The sequence below is a fragment of the Lissotriton vulgaris genome, chromosome 6 (genome assembly GCF_964263255.1).
Source record: "Lissotriton vulgaris chromosome 6, aLisVul1.2, whole genome shotgun sequence".
NCBI classification, from domain to species: domain Eukaryota; kingdom Metazoa; phylum Chordata; class Amphibia; order Caudata; family Salamandridae; genus Lissotriton; species Lissotriton vulgaris.
In genome coordinates this window covers 1163094152-1163114697 of record NC_141694.1, presented here as the reverse complement: position 1 = coordinate 1163114697, position 20546 = coordinate 1163094152, and the positions used below count along the sequence as shown (strand labels likewise).

At 45.9% G+C, this 20546-nt stretch overlaps 1 protein-coding gene across 3 annotated transcripts in view; it reads right to left on the bottom strand.

Annotated features, from left to right (window-relative positions):
• Positions 1-20546, bottom strand: part of MAP3K4 (mitogen-activated protein kinase kinase kinase 4) — a 474364-nt gene that overhangs the window by 187626 nt on the left and 266192 nt on the right. For all 3 annotated transcript variants that reach the window (XM_086927243.1, XM_086927245.1, XM_086927246.1), the window contains exon 4: positions 7687-7944. In XM_086927243.1, coding sequence (XP_086783369.1) covers positions 7687-7944 — 258 coding nt within the window. The remainder of the gene's footprint in view (positions 1-7686; positions 7945-20546) is intronic.

The following is a 20546-nucleotide window of genomic DNA, read 5'->3' as shown; positions in this document are numbered from 1 at the left end:
AACATTCTTAAATGCCAACACTAATAATTCTCAATGGACATAGAACGATAATGTAATCTAATGAGAGCATGTAACATTCTATTCATCAAAAACACAAAAACTTCATGACTGTTATACAAGAGAAAAGAACCTCTTCTGGAAACATGTCATTATCTTGGTTTCAGTATGTCGGAATCCAAAAATCACGGGGTAATTGAACTAGACTTGAAAAATGATAGAATGCGGGTACACATCAAGGAGTAAGAAACATGGTAGCTGAAAGGGGGAACAATATCACAACAAAAGGGAGAGGGTGGAAAAGAAAATGCGTTGAGCTAAGAGAAAAGAGGATATATAGGGGCACATCCAGTAAATAAATACAAATTAAAAAATATTTTGGATAAAAAGGCTAGCTGTCTGTGAATGTTTATAGTTGCAGGTAAAAATTTAAAAACGGTAAAGAGTAGGGTAAGGGAGAGAGGAGGAGGAGGACAGGAGGACAGGAGGGTAGGAGGGATTACCCACACTGTTAAAAGAAAGAATGATAACTCCATGGTTAAACTCAGCGTTCCAGATTTAATAAATCTCAGATTGTTGTAATATTAAGTGAAAAAAATCAAAGCCTTGGATTAATCACCCCAGTCAAACAAATTTTGCACAGGAACAATTTACAGAGAGCCCGTGCAGTTTTTTCCGTTGGATTTCATGCAACAGACCGTGAAAAGAAAGCTTCAGGTACACTGATGACATTGCTCGCTGAGCACACGGTCGTTATGCTTCCGCGCATCTTTCAGGGCGGTGCGATACACAACCATACTGGTCAGCTACTGCATGGCCTATGCTTTATAGCTTTTTACATCGCTAGGCTGGAGTAGTTCAACAGAACCTCTTACATCTACCACTGGATACTGCTATCTTTCCTTATATAAATATCAAAGGTATCGACTTAAAAATGGACTCTGCGCAAATGTTCCTGCCTCTATTACTGACAAGTCTTGCACAGACCTGGCACCAGAGTGTTTTGCTCTGCACTCACAGGCTTGAAAGGGCTTGCAAACGTTTCACACTCTGCAGAACAGAGACCTGTGCCAATCATCTCGTTCTGCCTACCAGAACAGCACCCCCCCCCCCACCCACAATTACCTTTCAGAGACAGGGGACCTTGAAATGCTATCTCCATCTCAGCATGCACCAGAAGCAAGGTGCATCATCCGAACCCACAGAAAAGCTGTCAGATGCATCCAGCCTGTGACATAACCCCAGGGCTTTAAGTGGGATTTAAAAAGTGGGGGCTCTCTAGAAGTGGCGTGGCCTATGTGGATTACACACAAGCTGCATTTCCGTGATTCTCATACAGTTTCGACCAATCGGTGTTTTAATGTCTCTCTGACATTTCTGTTTTTGCATCGAGATATATAACATAACAACTGACACTCACCTAAAACCAACAAGGACTACTTGGCTGGTCCTTGATCGTTTGCCGTTTAAAGTAAATGAGTAAACAATGACTTAGTAGTCAATAGTTAATAGTGCAAATGTATCAGCTCTAAAATAGGGAGTCTGTGAATTGTGCACCCCTTTCACACACATTTGAACAAAAACACAATTGCAACTGGTATACTTGTCCATTGCTAGGGGCACCCTTGCAGAGAGGCCAAAAACTGGATGACCATGTATTCAGAAAACCTTTATGATGCACTGACAAGAACTAAGAGAAACTCGCAAAGTCCTCAGCCTCAACGCCAGAGCTCTACCGTGGCCGGTTATAAATAAATATTTTAAAGGCGAGGTAGTCAAAAGTTTGCACTATACACAAGTAATCCAATGTACGAAAAAAGTACAGAAACACAACAGCCTGGAAATAACTAACACTCTTAGGGACTGCAAGATTAAGTAAAACGTGAAATATAAACAGAAACTAAATCGCATGACATATATTACCGTAACAATTTTTACATTCACTGCTCAGAAATCGATCAATGTATTAGTCAAGGACATGGATAAAGGGGGTGATACAGACCGGTTTCAAGGTATGTTTTTAATTTCTACCAGGTCCAAGACCCAGAGGCGCCCCCGACCACTCCCCCACCCACTCCCCAATCCTAATATCTCCCAATTACTTAAATAATGTGCCTTGGACATTAAAAAAAAGAACTGGCAAAGCTGAGAGGCCTGGCCATGGCAAGCTAGTGTGAGGGTTGATTGTTTTGTATTGCAGGAAAACGCCTCAAAATAAACAGAAATAAAACATGCTGCCACCTAAACATGGACGACATATGTTTCCCAAAAAAATGTACATTTAAAAAAACATTCATCGATTTAGCTAATTTACTGGTGATGTTTTTTTAAATAACAAACCTGTCAGTTGCGCCATAGAGTTTTTCATTTTTATGACTTGTGACACTGAAGAGAATAAATTACCATCGAACCAAGTAAACAAAGTGCAGGTAGCTACAATGTTGCAATGTCACTTAAGTGGCTTAGAGAGTCAAACAATGTACACCAAAGATGTCCAACATTGCCTCAGAAAGAACAGATTTTTTGATAGTACTGACAGCTTTAATTCTTTTTCCTTTTTGATACATCTATACTACTATTATAAAGAGAGAACACAACCCTTTTGGCAAAGTAAACTCGGGAACCACAGCGCCAATCCACACACCCGATACATCCTTGAAATTGTCAGGGTGTGTAGATGGACATAGGCTACATAAAATTAAAATAAAACGTAAATTTAAAAAATTAACTTTAAAAACAAATTAGTCCCCATGAAAGAAGGGCCGGCCGCGACGTCTGCGTCATGACATCGAGAGCGTGGGGAGGAGCGGCGTTCAGGAGCAACAGGAAGAGCGGAGAACATGATCGCGGGGAGGAGCTGGGGACAGGCGGGGAGGAGCGGCGGACAAGCGGTAATGACCAGCGAGAAGCGGAGGAGCAGTGGAGCGGTAAAATCAGCAGCACGAGGAGGAGCGGCGGGTAAGGTATGTGAACCTGGAGGGACGGGCCGAGGGACGTGACCAACGAGAAGCGGAGGAGCAGTGGAGCGGTAAAATCAGCAGCGCGAGGAGGAGCGGCGAGTAAGGTAAGTGAACCTGGAGGGACGGGCCAAGGGATGGACGGAGGGACGGGCGGGAGCCATGGGTGCACGCAAGCCTGAAATGCTGCCCCCAGCCCCCTTTTGCCCCAGGCAACGCTGGGGCGGGCTGCTAGTTCTATATAAATTGATATCGCATGTAAGCACACTAGTGGATCAACAGCCAGAACCACTGGCCACTGAAGAACACTACAGAGAAGCCATCTGAACAAGGTTGTTTACTTGAACAGATATGTACCGTGCAGAATGATGTGGCACTGTGCTATGAAGGGGGATGCTATGCAATATGGCACCTTCTCAGCACTGAGTCAAGAATAAAAGTTGAACTTGAGCTTGCAAGTGCAAGAATAGAGAGGATACCAGGTAGAAGTGTGAACGGGCACATGGCTCCAGTGGTGGGTCCCACGAATAAAACAAGCATTTACAATGCAACGGTCTCGCATTTGCAAAAGTTAGAGTTATTGGCATTGTAAATGACAATTTTTTTACTTATATGTTGGTTTTGAAAACGGATAAATAAATGGCATTGTCATTTACAATGCCAATAGCTTCATCTCTCGCAAATGCCACACACAAACACACAGACCCACACATAGCCCCACACACCAAGTCCCACACACACACACACACACAGAGCCACACACACGCACACAGCCCCACACACTGAGTCCCACACACACAGAGCCACACACACACAGTCCCACACACAGACCCACACACCCAGAGCCCCACACACACAGAGCCACACACACACACACACATAGAGCCCCACACACACACACACATAGAGCCCCACACACACAAAGAGCCCCCCCCACACACACACAGAGCCCCCTCACACACACACACAGGCGTTCGGGCAGTCATGGTTCTCAGGGGCCTGCCGTGCCCCAAGTGCCCACGCTGGCCCGGCTTCCGTGTCTAGCTCCCCCTGCAGGCCTTGGCTGGCCAGGGTGGCCGTGTCACAGGTAACACCGTGCCCGGGATGCTGTGCCTCGCTCCAGCCTCTTTGTTTGCTGGAAAGGCCTGCTCCTGGAGGCAGCTGAACGGGTCACAACTCAGCTGCGCCTCCAGCCAACGAATCGATATGATGGCCCTTCACTTTACAAATGGGACAGCCAATCAGTGATCTATGGCCCATTGGGCGATCGGCGTTAGGGGACCTCTCGCGCCTTGCGCGGCGTCCTCCTTTTAATGGGCTTGAGTGAGATCAAGGAAGAAAGAGATCGGAGAGGCGTGTGTGTGTGTGCGTGCAGCATGCATGAGTGCATGCTCACGTTCATACAGGTACTAGTGTGTGATGGATGTTGGTTTTTCTCATGCGAGACGTGTTCTAGTGGCATGACACAAGCCCGTGTAGGGTGTACTACCCGCATACATGCGGTTTGCGGGATCACAGAGCACGCTACACTCAGTCCCTCGCGATCCCCACTGGCAGGGTTTACTTGTGGAAATCTCCTCGGCATCGGTCTCAGATGGCGATACATGTGCACCCCGGGTATCCCGATCCTGCGAACCCTCCCTGAGAACCAATACATCCCTGCCCATCCCTGGAGCAATAAATGTATGGTGGGAAGTGGACAGACGGACGGATGGATGGACTCAATCGATCGATTGATCGGGTGGGGGGATGGGGAGATGGTTGGACGGCGGACAGATGGGTAGATGGATAGACGGACGGGCAGGAGGGTGGATGGATAGGTTGTTTGATGTATAGATGGATGGGCGCACGCACTGACGGAGGGATGGATGACTGGATACATGGATGGGTGGCTGAGATGGTCGGTGGACAGGTGGATGGATCCGCGGACTGTGTGTGAATGGGCTGATGAGTCGATAGATGGACTCAATGGATGCAGATTGGGTGGATTGGATGGATCGATTTGGGACAATGAACCCTCTGGTGAAGGTGGGTGACTAGTGCACACTGGTACTGCCACCTTAAATGTGGATGGTTCCTACGGCTGCAGAATGACTGCGGCAAAAGCATGTCGCCCCGTGTGCTGCTGTCATAGCCCAGATTGTGATGAGGATCAGCGAAATATCAGACCCGTGACAGGGGATGCCGCCGATATCTGCAGCCATAGCCTGTCGCAGCAGTCCCGGGGGTCTCCTGCCTCGGACAGGCTGCTCCGGCGGGGACTCTTCAGTACGATGCATGGCGTGTCTGCTGCCAGGGACACCCTTCTCTGGACTCTTCAGTGCGATGCTTCGGAGGTCGCATCTGAGAAGTGGTGTACTTTACCTGGAAATGAAGGTCGCACGAGGGTCACTGGAGCCCTGTGGGGCACCGGCTCACTAACACACCCTCCATCCATCCCTGAGGGGTGAGGAGGGAGACGGCGAGGGAGGCTGTCACTGTCTCCAGGGCACCTCAGCCCATGCCAGAGAGGAAGGACACCTGTGACTTTAGTCACCTCCGCCCAGGCTAGAAAGGAAGGATAGCTGCCTTTTTGCAAAATAACGGTGAGACGGAAGAGACTGGCAGCCAGCGCGGCAGCCCGGATTGGGCTGGAAGATGGGAGCCCATAGTTGGCACTGCTTACCAGGCTTCCTGGTGTGCCCAGGCGGCGAGCTGCCTCTTCCCCCCTCAGCAGTGTCGCCGTCACAGACGTCGTGCACGACATTAGGGGTGCGGATCATGGCACAGGCTGGCAAAGTCCAGCGCCCAAACCCCTGCGTTTCGGGCGAGGGCACCTGCGTTCACCATCAGCGGGATACTGCCGCAGGGAGAAGTGTGATCACTACAGGAGGGACATCTGCTCCAATGTGACATCTGAGCCGCGCTCACTGTTGTAAAGCGGGTCTCATATGCTTGAATTCTCAGCTGAAGCGCAAAGGATTGGGCGAATATTCGAGTGGTCACAGCATGAACCTGTCCAACTTTTAAAAAAAAATTAAAATAAATAAGTTTGATCCTTCCACTGAGCTGAGCCTCTGTTGATGGTTAAGCATCACTGCCCACTGACACAGTGACACTGCTTTTCACAACTGACACTGGGACACATCGAGGCTGGGAGAACTTGTCTTGAGATGATCGGCACAGATCTGATGAACTTCGAGTGCAGTGTCTGCTGCGGCACCGGGCTGCGGGACCACCGGTTGGCTTGTGACATGCAGAAATTGGCACGCATACCTAGCTCATATTGGTTCTTAAGCCCCAAGCTGCGCGTCAGATGCCATTTCTTCAGATTTGGTAACGTGTCTTTCCAGTGCATGGGGGTTTTGCCTGTGTGCCCGGGGTGGCTCTTCACACAAATGCAGTTTTTACGATCCCAGTAATTGCTTTTGTGCTGAAAGGAAATCCTGTTTCACATGCACCATACTCTGAGAAGACTGCGCAGGGACGCCTGCAAGACGCTGCACTGCTTCCTCCAGCCCGGGGGAAGGGGAAATGGAGCCCGCAAGGCTCCTCCCTTGTCTCGGCCGTCAGGCGCGGGCGCCGGCTTGGGCTCGTCTTTTCCTTTTTAAATACAAAGCCCAAGGGGGGGTGGGCACCCGCTAGGGGTATGAGAATGGCACAAAGTCCCTGGTGGGGTGGGCACTCTTTTAGCCCTGTCCTTTTCAGATGGGCTCGGCATGACTTACTGCTGCAGTAAAAGGTTCCTTATCTTCTTTATGGGGCCATCTGGACCCATAAAGAAGATAAGAAACCTTTTATGCCAGCAGGAAGTCAAGGACCCCAATATGAAAAGGACGGGGCTAAAAGAGAAAGAAGAACGTCACTAGGACCTCTTCTCCAATGGCTGGCCACCGTTTAGGAAGCTAGCCAATGGAGAAGAGGGGCTGGGCTTAACCCTCGCTAGTGAAGTACACTCTAAAACATAAAATCTCGCAAGCTCAACTGGGCATGTGCGCAGTACGCCACGCGAGACCTAAACAGAGAGGCAGGCACTAGCACTTGAGATGCAAATTTAAGGGGAGAGCAATCACAAGGGATCCACGCTGTAATCAAACAGTTCTCAGGGCTGCACAGTAACTACATTATTTATATAACAGGGTCAAAGATACAATAACTCAGACAATCAAATAGTCCTAATCTCTGGCTGGAGAAGTCACTGCGGGAGATAATCAACACAAACACCAGTGCGAGGAGTGATAACCAAACTGCTTGCATGTGTTCCCTGCACACATGAGAGCTAACCCTACTTCAGAGCTGTGCTTAGCTACGGGCTCTTGCTGAATGCAGGATTTCTCATAAATTACATTTTCAAATGCATATTCTTCTGACCTATCACTATCACTGTTTTCATGTTCTGCCGAATTCAGCAATAATTAATGCCCAAATGCAAAACAATTCCAAGCAACTCTTATATTACGTTACTTTGTTATGAGTCTTCTGTCTCAAGATGCAAGTAAGAATAATACTTAAAATCAGTGCAATTTATTTAACCAAAGCTAAATAAATTGCACAGGTTTTTAGCTTTAATTTTGTGTACTCCTCCGTCTACACTGGATGAAAGGACTCACAGTCTGGGTGTAGTATGACTGAATAGTGCAGATAAACCATTCACTGTTAATCATAGCTTTTGGTGAAAGTCATAAGCAGTGGCTGCAAAGCAACCATTACAAGAGGTAGAGTGACAACAGTCTGACAAAGCTTGAAAACTAACCTGCTTTATGCTCAAGAGTGAGGGTTCTCCAGCAGGCCTCTGTTCCAGTCTTAGTTTGAGGCATTCATGAATGACGTTGAGCAGGACACGGCACAGAACCAGGAAGGCAGGCTCGAAGGAGGGCAAGTCAATGGCTTTCAGCTCTTCCCATGACACAGTACTGCACTTCTGTTCCGTTGACGACAGAGAGTTTGAGGATTGCTTCAATAGATCAGGCAAGTAATCCGAACACAAAATAGGGTCAGGAAACTCTAAAAACTAGGTGAAAAAGAAAACATTTGATAAGGTCTATGTTTTGACAAAATCCAGTATGTCTGGCTTTTTTTATTATCATTTTGTTTATACAACAACCTAGCAAGAATTAACTATAAAGATGTCAGACAAAACATTCTAAGTTTAACAAATAACACATTTTAATACATTGTATGAACTTTCACATACACATACAACCAGGAATAAATAGGGGCAGGGAAGAAGGGGAAGAAGATAAATATGTAAGTGTACATATATATAGTTCTAGCAATACAGGTCCATTACTAATGGATTAAATCTGACACAATGACATTGCCTGACCATATATTTTTGAAGTGAGGAAATGATGTATTTTTTCTAAACTGTGTTTCTGAAGCAAAGGCAATTCTTTTATATATCAGACCACCTTCCAAATAATGTGAACTAGGATTTTTCCACATAGTGGAAGTTAACCATTGTACACTGAGGACTCTTCATTAAGAATTAAGGTTGACTACTCAATAGTTTTTTAGGAAAGAATCCCAGTGAAATATGATTATGCTTTGTTTCTTTAAAAGTCTGTATAAAGGAACTATAGTGCTCCAGAATACTCAGGGCCCGATGTAGGTCACCAAATACCGGTCGGTAACGGCCAAATACCGGTCGGTAACGGCCGAATTCGGCCGTTACCGACGGTATTTGGTGATTGAGATGTAGGGGGCTTTATTTTACAGAATCGTTAAATTCACCGAATATGTAAATTTACAGATTCTGTAAAATACCGAATCGGTAATTTTACCGTTTCGGTAAATTCAAGATGGAGGTAGCACTGTTTACAGTGCTACAGGCCTTCAGAATTCGGTATTTCACCACCCAATACAATTGGGTGGTAAAATACCGAATTCAGGTGTACGTGCACATCTGTGCATGTACACCTGTGCCATGTGACACACAGACATGCCCTAAGGGCATGTATGTATGCCACATGGCACACAAGCCCGTACTTGGGGTGCTAGAGGGTGTCAAAGTGACACCCCCTGCACCCTTGCAGGATTCGGTATTAACCGATTCGGAAAATACCGAATCAGTATTGCCCATTGATTCCTATGGGCCTTGAAGCCCATAGGAATCAATGGGCAATACCGATTCGGTAGTTACCAAAATCGGTAAATACCGAATCCTAGCGATTCTGTAATTTGTAAATGAGAATTACCTACATCTGCCTACTTCCGATTTACCGACTCTTAAATACCGAATCGGTATGATTCGGTATTTAAGAGTCAGTAAATCGGATTTACCTACATCAGGCCCTCACTCTTTTGCAAGACCATAACATATGTACATTACCTCCACTCTCTCATTCATCCCAAAACTCCACACTATAACTATGATCCACAAAATAACGCTTTCGAGCCTCTTCCCTACTCCACCCCTCCTTGCATCCTCTCATACCTCTTTTTACTACTCTGATCCCCCAAAACAAGCCTTTCTAAACCCTCCCTCCAACTCTTCCCCTACACCTCCATTTTACTCATCCCAAACTTCCTCCTACTGCTATGAGCTCCCCCCAAATAAATCCTTTCCTTCTATCCCTCAACTATCCTTTTCAATCCATATAACAGACTAACATGTCCACCACTCAAATTAATTTCATATTTCACTATACTAATTTACCACTAAATTTTATGGGTTCTGGAGTGGCGTGCTACTCGCCGAAAAAGCACTTCAACGCCTCATCAGGGGTAGGCAGCATTATACAAATGCAAACCTTTTTACCTCTTCCACCCTTTAGCCATCCTTCTCAATCCAAATAACTAACATATCCACCATTCAAATTACTTTCATATTTCAAGATACTAATTCATCACCAACACTGTAAGGGTTCCAGAGTAGCATACTACTCGCCAAAAAAAGCACTTCCACCACCCCATCAGGGGTAGCAAGTGCTATATAAATGCTAAACCTTTTTTCCCTTCTCTATTCCTCCGCTAGCCTTCTCAATCTAAATAACTAACTGACACACGTATCCACCACTCAAATTACTTTCATATTTGCACTATACTAATTCCCCACTAATCCTTTAAGGGTTCCAGAGTAGCGTGCTACTTACCGAAAAAGCACTTCGACGCCTCGTCAGGGGTAGTAAGCGATATATAAATGCAATTACAATACAATAAATGTAAGAAATCTGTTCCAGGTACCCTGGTGATACACATCTGAGTTGGACACTTGTATTTTCTGAATATTATCAACAGTTGAATAAATAAAAGTTGTTGGTCTACAAAAGGCAAAAAAGATCATTTTCAGCGTACCTTCTAAAAAAGTATCTTGTTCTCCCCATTTGATTTGCTGAGGTCTGTAGCGTTTAGAAAATGTTTTGTTTTCACTGTTGTGCATCAAAAACTTTAATCAGCCCACACAAACGATGATTTACTAGAATAAAAGGTGTAGCAGAAATTATATTCTTTGACCCATACACCCACGGACAGGGTTCTCTCACCATTTGCCCTTCAGTCTCATATTTGCTACTGAGTGGATAGGAGAAATAATGGAGTGCAAAATACACTTTCTGTTCCTGAATTATCTTCAAGGCTCCAGGGGTAGCAAGGGCAATGCGAAGAGTACCAAGGGGTGAGCCAGGGTAGCTGCTCCCAATTCTAGTTATCCCAAATTGGTCCATGGCTGTTTCAGGCATACTGTGAAAAAACTTCAGAGCTCAGGTCTGCCCATCAGAGTGGGAAAAGACAGCCAATAAAATAAGTAAAGGAACATGTAAATGGTTGGTGTAATTAGTGCAAGAAAAAGTATACAATTTCATGCAAATAATCGTGCCCCTTATGCAGATTATCCTCCTTTTTACAATGTTTCTGATTCACCAAACGCTTTTCAGATCGACAGATGTCTTACAAAATCACCATTAAAACAAGCATTGGCGGCCGCGATATCAAACAAGAGGGGGAAGTGCACTGAACAGGAACAGGCACCCTCGGAAGCATCTGGTGAGTCAGGGGGCGGGGGAGCGGGAGGCATTCCTTTGTAGTCTGTGGTTTGTGACGTGCCTGGTGTGGCAGGGGGGCAGCGGAAGGGAATCCTTTGAAGTCTGACGCTTCTGATGCCTGGCTCGGGAGCAAATGGGTGCGAGGCTGATGGGTTTGACGTGCACGCGCGTCTCACATGACTGGACTGCACGTAATCCACGCTTGGTCAAGAGTCTTTTTTCGCCTACTATATACTCGCTATTAATCCCTGCAGGATTTAATAGCGAGGCCTAAAAAAACAAAAAAAACAAAGCAGGGTGCCAATTGGTTCAAATTGTAGGTGCAGATAAGCACGCCGTGTGGTGTCTGAGAACCAATGTTGTATTATTCCCGCCAACGCCAAGTACCCGAGAAAAGACACAGCCCCCGAAATCACACACAATGCTCTGGTTTACAGTGCTCTTCAGCCTGCAGCAACTAAAACGGGTCAAGGCGTCACGATATCAGCGACGCCGGGCACATGTAGAAACGATGTTGGATACAGTGATCATGGTACTACATTTAGTTTTTACTGCCTATTTTTTTTATGAACAAATTGTTTTTCTCTTTTCAAATTGATTTGTGAAAGTTATTCAATGTTTATTTACTTTTAAAAAATTTAATAAGGAATTGTGTTAAAAAAAAACCTGTATGTACCAAGCTTCCCAACTACTTGTCCTTAATGAATGGTGGTATGGGGATAGGGGCGATCCGGCGTACGCTCTGGAACGACTGCTCATGGGTGATCGCACGCTCCACACCATTCTTTATTCGGCTCGCCTGCGCCGTGGGTTGCCATTGGTCACCGGGGTGGTCTTTGCGGTGTGGCGACAGTCATTACGCCGCATGGGATGGTGGGGCAGATTGACGGCTGAGACGCCGCTTTGGCATAACGGCCTGCTCCCGGAGCTGGCGGCCCTGACCGGGTTTGAGGGTTGGGAAGCCATTGGGATCACACAACTGGGCCAGGTCATGTCCGGCACCACCCTCAAATCCTTCGAGGAGCTTCGCACAGAGTTCCAAATGCCTCAGTCCCAGTTCTTCCGCTACCTCCAGCTGCGGCATGCCCTCACCCCGAGCATCGCCGGTCTCGACTCCTTGCCGGAGTTTAGCCCAGTCGAGGCTAAAGTGTTTATGATGGACCTGGGGGACAGGAAGGTCTCCAGGATTTACCAGACACTTGTTATTCATTGCTCCTCCACCCTTCACTCCCTTTGGGAGGCGTGGGAGGTGGACGTGGGCCCCCTGGATGAGGACGATTGGAGGGAGGCGCTGGAATCCCCGCGTGGAACCGCTATTGCGGTCCGGCTCTGGCTGATTCAATTCAAATACTTACATCGTGCTTATTATACGCGTGAACGGTTGTGGAAGGCTGGTTTGATTGCATCCTCGGAATGCCTGCGATGTGGGGCGGTGCCTGGCTCCTTGATGCACACCGTGTGGTCGTGTGGCCGGCTGGCTGGGTTCTGGAGGGGTGTGTGGAGTTGCCTGGCTGAGGTCCTGGGCTGGGACCTTCCTCGTACCCACCGGCTGGGCCTACTGCATATTATGGAAGGGATTGGGGGCAATGTGTATAAGCGCCACTTGTTGCTCTTGGGGCTGGTCGTGGCCAAGCGGGACCTGGCCCGGGCGTGGAAGTCGGTGAGGGCTCCCCCTCTGTCTGCATGGAAGGCTGGGCTGGATTATTTTATGGGTCTGGAGAGGCCGATCTTTGAAGCGAGGGGCTGCCCGCGCAAACACTACAAAATCTGGAAGCGTTGGGCCGACTATCGTGGTCTGTCCTTGGACCCCCCGGCGGAGCAGGAGGAGGACATTTGATTACAGTGACAATTTTGGCCTAATGCAGCGACGCCCTGATGGCATTGCACCTGTCTTTATATTTTTTATTTTCTCTGTTGCTTCTATGCACGTGTGGTAAGGGGGGTTGGGGGGGTATTCAGAGCGGGGGGGTAGTGTTGTGGGCTAGGGTAGGTTGCTGGGGAGTTTCTATACTGAGCCTATTCTGAGTCTGCTCTATCACTTGCTGCCTATATAATTGCTGTATTGATATTGTTGTGGTGTTCTTGGTGTGTGGAGATGCCACATTCTTGATGCTCATTTGCTCAATAAAATTGGTTGTGAAAAAAAAAAAAAACCTGTATTAATCGTTCAACAGGTGGTGGATATGATTCATGGACAAAAGCAGAAATGGAGACGGAAAGTTCAGCAATGAATGCTTTGCCCTAACTGTAGGAAATGAATGCAAATAGCAAGAAAGAGCTGTGCAGGGTAGAAAAGGCTGCTTTTAAAAGACTCGACAAGAAGTCTGACTGACGGCAACTTAATGCAGGATCTCAAAATACACAGGTTTTGCGAAAGGCCCATAGCAACGACTAGTTGAGAAAGCAAGAACCTTCATAAAGACTGTGGGCAAGAGACGAGTCCTCTATAGCAGTGCCTATTCGAAACCACTGTACGATAAGTTTTCCTATCAACTTAAGTGTCTCTTTCTAGGCATCACATTTAGATTTCAGAACTAGGTAAATAAGAATCACTGAAAAAATATTCTAAAAGCTATTGGTATTTGTTATAATATATAATTCACACCAAAATAGATGATGCTTCAAAATTAAATAAACTTGAACGCTGGGGAAGATGGCCGCCTAAGCCTTTCTCTCCTCCTGTGGCGCCGATTTTCGGAGCAATTATCAGCGCTTTCCTGCAGGCTCCGACAACCCCAATGGTGAGGTGTGGTGTCGGAATATATCGGGAACCTGATGGTGGTCCTTGAACATCAGATCTGCCGTGCAGAGGCTGTATGCTGTCCGACTTTCTTGTGACCGCATGGACCCCACTACGAGACTCTGCACGCACCGCTGTTTCACCTAAACGTGGTACAAAAGTGGTTGGTGATGGACGGAGCATCTGAATCAATCAAACACTCACACCCAGTCTAAAGATCTGGGTTTAATCCATCACCGTTCTTTAGCCCACTCTGCCACCCCAGTTCAGATGTGGCTATATGCAAATCAGTCTGAACCTGTGCATCATGGGAACAGTCCAGCCCAAACTGCCAAGCCATGTCTTCCCTGGACCGGAAACAAGCTTCCGAGGACCGGTTTCTGGCATTCCAGCCGTCTTCAGCCCGGCTTGCTTGAATCCAGTGGCAAAGTGAGCAAGGGACTCACGTCTGAGCATACCCTGCTACACTTACGGCGGCCAAAAGCGGTACAAAAGGGGGTGGTGATGGACGGAGCATCTGAATCAATCAAACACTCACACCCAGTCTAAAAATCTGGGTTTAATCCATCACCGTTCTTTAGCCCACTCTGCCACCCCAGTTCAGACTTGGCTATATGCAAATCAGTCTGACCCTGTGCCTCATGGGAACAGTCCGTTGTTTCAAAACAACAAGGGACCCCAAGTGAATCAGCAAAGGACCTCAGGGAGCAATTTTTTGAAAACAACAATGGTCCCATGCAACACAGGATAAATCATACAAATGAAAACAAACACAATGGATTCTGTATTTAAGTGACTTGTCCAGCCGGACAGTGGTCAGCAAGTATATTTACTTTATAGCACTAATTACTGAGAGAATATCCTTCGACAATTTCACGTTGTGGGGCACAAGCCTGTACCTCAATTACACATAGACACTTTAGTACACTCAAAGTGAACAGGAAAGGGCTTTTAGGCAAAAAGCTTTAATTGTTCTTTAAATCATAGTGTGAACAAATATTCTAAGATGCGCCATTACATCAACATAGTACATGGTATACACACTGTATATGGCACATGAATTGGTGGACGGCGTTTTGATCCCACATTTAAATCACAGGGATCATCATCAGGACATTTCATAAATGCCTAATAGTTACAAGCCTCTTAAACCTAAAAAGGAGAAGTGGGGAAAGGAGATTTACAAGAGATTATGAACTGAATAAGGGTGATTTAAATCAGTTTCAACGTGATGGCCGGTGCTTAAAGGGTGTGTATTTTAAAAGCAATTTGATGCACAAACCATGAAGATTACCGCTGTGATCGTGGGGAACGAGGGACTGTGTTTAAAACAATGAATGGATCGACATTGGCTTTCTGTGACTAACAGTAGTACCCGTGGGTGGGAGTCTACTGCCGTGAAGAGATTGCGGTGAAAAATGGTCAATTCCATGTGTTCGAGGAACTGGCGTGAGCGTGGTTGTAGCAATTTCGAGGAGTAGTGCCCGCAGTGAAATGGAGGTTTGCCGCCGTCATAACTGGTGGTTAAAGGTGATCAATTGCCGGTAGGGCTTGGTAAATGCCAACAATTAAAATAGTGCCGCAACGCGAAGTAGTGACGTTCTAAAAATACGGCGCGGTGGGGAAAGGTAACGGCGCAGTGGGGGAACTGGGCTTACCATGCAAGTTCATGGCTGGATTCCGTGTGGGAAATAAACTTACGGAGGTCACCTGGAAAATACCAAAGGTTGCATTAGGATAGGGAGAGGAGAGCGAATGGACCGCATGGGAGGGGGGGTAGGAGGGGTCTTACCAAAGTCGGGACCGGTCAGCGGGAATCGGAAATCTGATTGTTGTTATGATAACTGGGAGTACCTGGGGAGGAAGGAATGGGAAAGTGGTGGGAAGTTAGGGGAAGTTCCGTAGATAAGGAACACAGGAGGAAGGGAGAGTAATCACTGCGGAAGACGAGGGCTTACCGGATCAGTCGGTATCAAATCATACTCGTCAATGCGCTCTGTGATAGGCTGGTGCAAGGGACTAGCGTCGAGCCTGCTCATATGAATCCATGGAACCATGTAAAAATAGAAGAGGGCTCAAGCATATGGGGAGGGATAGGATGCCATGGCGGCCATCTTAGGGTGGTGAGATAATCTGAGGGTTACAGTGGAAGGAACGCGCAGTGTTAGTGATAAAGGGGGGTAAGAAGAGGTGCCAGTGACGTGAATTGTGAGGTGTTCGGCGGTGTGAAGAAATTATAGAAACATAGCCACAGGAACCGAGAGTTGGCCACTTAAACTATTACATTATATACAATGCAATCCAGAGTTAACAAGGTTATTTACATTGAATACAGTTCAGTAGAAGCACTGATCAGACTAGATTTGTCCAGTCTTCCTGAAGATTAAGTCCGGTGTTTAAACTGTCCGTTCTCAGTATCCATTTTAGTTCCTCTTTATTCAAGAGTCTTGTGAGGTCACCTGGAGGGTGACTTGGTTGATCACTGTCCAACGGACATCATTCTCATTGTGCCCCTTCTCAGTAAAATGTTCAACAAGAGGGGCGTTCGCTGTTTTGCATCGGATCCTGCTGCGATTCTGGGAAATTCGTAGTTTTATCTTCTGTGTTGTTTGCCCCACATAGCTCTTATTACAGGGGCAAAAATACCATAGATCACATTACAGCTATTGCAATTCGTAAAGGTTTTACGCTCATTTTTCACATTCTCAAACACAAATTCTATACCCTCAATACAGGATCCACATACAATACATGAACCACATTTATGGTGACCCTTAACTGGCGGCAGGGACCAGTGGTCATTGAGAGTCGTGTTCATGGTGGTAGTTACGGGCAACGCTGCCCTGACAAGTTGGTCCCTCAAACTTTTGTTTTTCTTGAACGCAAACAATGGTATCTCTAAATCTAGTAGACCTGAGTTTGTCAGTGGATTTTTTTTGGTTTGGGTTCTAGCAGTGTTTCGCGAGGGCAGTACCAAGCCCTCTTCATTGCATTTTTCACCAAACGGCGAGGGTAGCCTCTTTGTTGCAGTTTGTCTGACAAGGTGTTGGCTTCTTCAAAATAGTCGATTTTTTGGGAACAATTCCTTCTTATTCTGAGAAATTGTGAGTAAGGTAGACTGTCTTTGAGTGCCCGGGGGTGGCAGCTTTGGTAGCTGAGTAAAGTATTTCTTTCGGTGGGTTTCCGAAAGAGAGAGGTGTATAAGAGGCCATCTTTATGTTGAATGGATAAGTCAAGAAAAGGTATATTAATTTTACTGTGGGAAAGGGTGAAGGTGAGGCCGCTACAGTTGTTGTTGAGCCAGTGTAGAAAGGGGTTGAGATTATTCACAGGACCTTCCCAAATTAGGAAAAGGTCGTCAATATAGCGTTTCCACTTTGAGATGCCTTTGTGGAAGGGGTTACTTGGGAGAAGTATGGTGTTGCACTGTAGCCAATCCATATAGAGGATTGCTAGGGTAGGGGCAAAAATAGCCCCCATTGAAGTACCCCTCACTTGCTGATAGTATTGAGCGTCAAATTTGAAGAAGTTTTGTGTCAGGCAGATCTCAAGAAGTTGAATGATAAATAGGGTTGGCACTGTATGGGGGCGGGTCCTATTGTTCAGTATGTTTTCCATGACCAATAGTGACTCTCGCTGGGGAATATTGGTGTAGAGAGACTCTACATCCAATGTGCATAGAGTCTCTCTACAGGGGTCAAATGGATGATTTTCAATTAAATTGATCATAAACATACTGTCTTGGATAAAGTAGCATGTTTCAGGCACGAAATCTTTCAGAAAGAAATTGACATAATGACCTAGAGGTTCAAGTACCGAACCGCAGCCGGATACAATGGGTCGCCCAGGCGGAGATTCCAGTCTTTTATGAATCTTGGGCAGGGTATAAATTACCGGTGTTCAGAGGGGTTAGTTACGTTAAGGAAATTCAGTTCGTGTTTGCTTAGAAATCCAGTATCATGGGATTCCTGAGTGATTTGTCTAATTCGGTTTTGCAGGTCTTTAGTAGGATTCGTTGGTAGTTTACAATAGTGATCTGTATTTGAGAGCTGGCGTAGAACTTCTGTTTTATAGTCATTAATCTCCTGCAGGTCAATCCAACCCCAGTTCAGACATGGCTATATGCAAGTGAGTCTGACCCTGTGCCTCATGGGAACAGTCCAGCCCGAACTGCCAAGCCATGTCTTCCCTGGACTGGAAACAAGCTTCCGAAGACATGGCTTGGCAGTTCGGGCTGGACTGTTCCCATGAGGCACAGGGTCAGACTGATTTGCATATAGCCATGTCTGAACTGGGGTGGCAGAATGGGCTAAAGAACGGTGATGGATTAAACCCAGATTTTTAGACTGGGTGTGAGTGTTTGATTGATTTAGATGCTCCGTCCATCACCACCCCCTTTTGTACCGCTTTTGGCCGCCATAAGTGTGGCAGGGCATGCTCAGACGTGAGTCCTTTGCTCACTTTGCCACTGGATTGAAGCAATCAAATGAAGCTTGTTTCCGGTCCAGGGAAGAAATGGCTTGGCAGTTACGAATACAAATGCAACAAACTAATCAGCGAAAGAGCAGGGGTCTGGCTCCAACACCAGAAAAACTTCAGACTGTGCCACACCAACAAAGCAGGTAAAAGCCTTGCTTCTTACCTGAAATTCAAATTGCAATAGAACTCCATCAAGAGTATTGTGGACAAATCAGGGACACCACACTCAGACCCCAACAAAATTGCTGAAATCTTCAAGGATTTCTATAACGATCTATACAGCAAAAATAACAATGGTTTTAAGTTGGGGTGCTTCTTAGAAAAATGTCAACTCCCATCCCTTTCGTCAAACGAGCAAAACGAATTGAACCGCCCAATATCCAAGGAGGACATACATAAGGCTATCAAATCCCTCAAAACTGGGAAAGCCCCAGGTCCTGATGGATTTAGTGCTATGTTTTACAAAAACTTCTCAGATGCCCTGACAGAACCACTACAGGATTTGTATGAGCAGTTTGCCACTAGTGGACAAATCCACGGCACCCCTGCAGAAGCCATTATTGCCGTTCTACCAAAAGATGGGAAAGATCCCACGTCTCCAAAAAACTTTAGGCCGATAAGCCTGATCAATCTTGACTGCAAGATATATGCCATGATCCTGGCCAAAAGAATCCAAAAAGTGTTACCCCAACTGATCCATCCATCGTTGGTAGGGTTCCTCAAGAACAGATTATCCAGCGATAATACGAGAACCCTTGCGCATATTTTAGAAAAAGCAAAACTGACTAACTCCCCCACGGTGGCCGTGACCCTAGACGCCGAGAAGGCCTTTGACAAGGTCGACTGGGATTATCTAGAAGCCACACTGCATAAATTTGATTTGGGAACCGACTTTATCCGTATGGTGATGGGCTTATATGCTAAACCTTCAGCTAGAGTAAGGGCGGGTGGATGCCTTTCAGACTCATTTGAGTTGAAACAAGGCACAAGACAAGGCTGTCCCCGCTCTCCCTCGCTATTTCTCCTGGCGATTGAGCCCTTCTTGTACTCTCTAAGAAACAACAATCTAATTAAAGGAATAGATTTTGGAGGAGTCACAGTTAAAATCTCGGCTTACGCAGACGACGTTTTGGTGGTCTCAGAGGATGCGGAACTAGCGATCCCGGCCCTGATGTCCTCTATTGTGGAGTTAGCTGAAGTGTCAGGATATAAACTTAATAAAGACAAGACGGAGGTAAAACTGCTTAACAATTTAGGCGGAAAGTACATACTGGGTAATTCCGGACTGTGCTGGCAATCGAATAGTTTTAAATATCTTGGCATTGAGTTTGAAAAAGACTTAATCAGTACTCTTAAACTTAACGAACTTGCCTTGTATAAAAAGATCTCCTCAATGCTAGACGGGTGGTCCCCGAAATTCTTATCCTGGTGGGGCAGAGTGGAAACTTTAAAGATAATGATCACACCACTCATAAATTATTTAATAAGCATGTTACCCATGCTATTATCGGAGGACTTCCTCTCCAAAATACACAAGATTTTTAATGTATTTCTATGGCAAAATAAGGAACCAAGAATCTCCTTGCGTAAACTCCAACTGCCAAAAGACAGAGGAGGCGTAGGTTTACCAAACTTTAGATGCTACCAGACGGCCTATCTATGCAAGCAGGGAGCACATTGGTTTCACAGTTCTCAGCACTACACTCATGTATGGTTACAGGTCGAAAAATCAATCATTAATAACCTTCCGCTACCCGTTATAATGACTATGGACGTCACAGCCTTCCCCCATTCTAAATACGTGTTTCTTAATACTAAAAGGGCTCTCCTCAATCTAGAGAGACACTGTAAAGCAAAAATAAAGTTCTCCAAATCAAACTTAACATTGTTCTGGTTTAACCCGGCTTTAAAAGATGATGGACAGCTCCTCTTCTGGGAACACTGGTCTAGGATGGGAGTGAATTTAATACAGGATATTGACGAAGGATCCACACCTCTAACCTTTGCCACCTTGCAAACTAAGTTTAGTCTCCAACCACTTGACTTTTACAAATTCCTACGCCTCAAAGCGCTTGTATCTGCCAGAGCCATTCAGCCACAGAATCCTACACTCTGCCACAAACTTACACAACTGATGCCCATGAGCCATATGGTCTCGAAAATGTATAAGATGCTGTCTCCTAAGCCTCAGAAAACACATAGAAAATGCGAACGTGACTGGGAAAAGGAACCTAACTCCTCTAATGTGGCTTTTGACTGGGATAAAATCCACCTCACACCTTTCTGTAATAAAATTTCCCCGATAATGTCATAGACTAAATTTATGTTGATAAACAGGTCGTTTTGGACACCATAAAAACTCTTCAAACTCAAACTCATAGAGAACCCCCTCTGTTGGAACTGCAAGTCAGA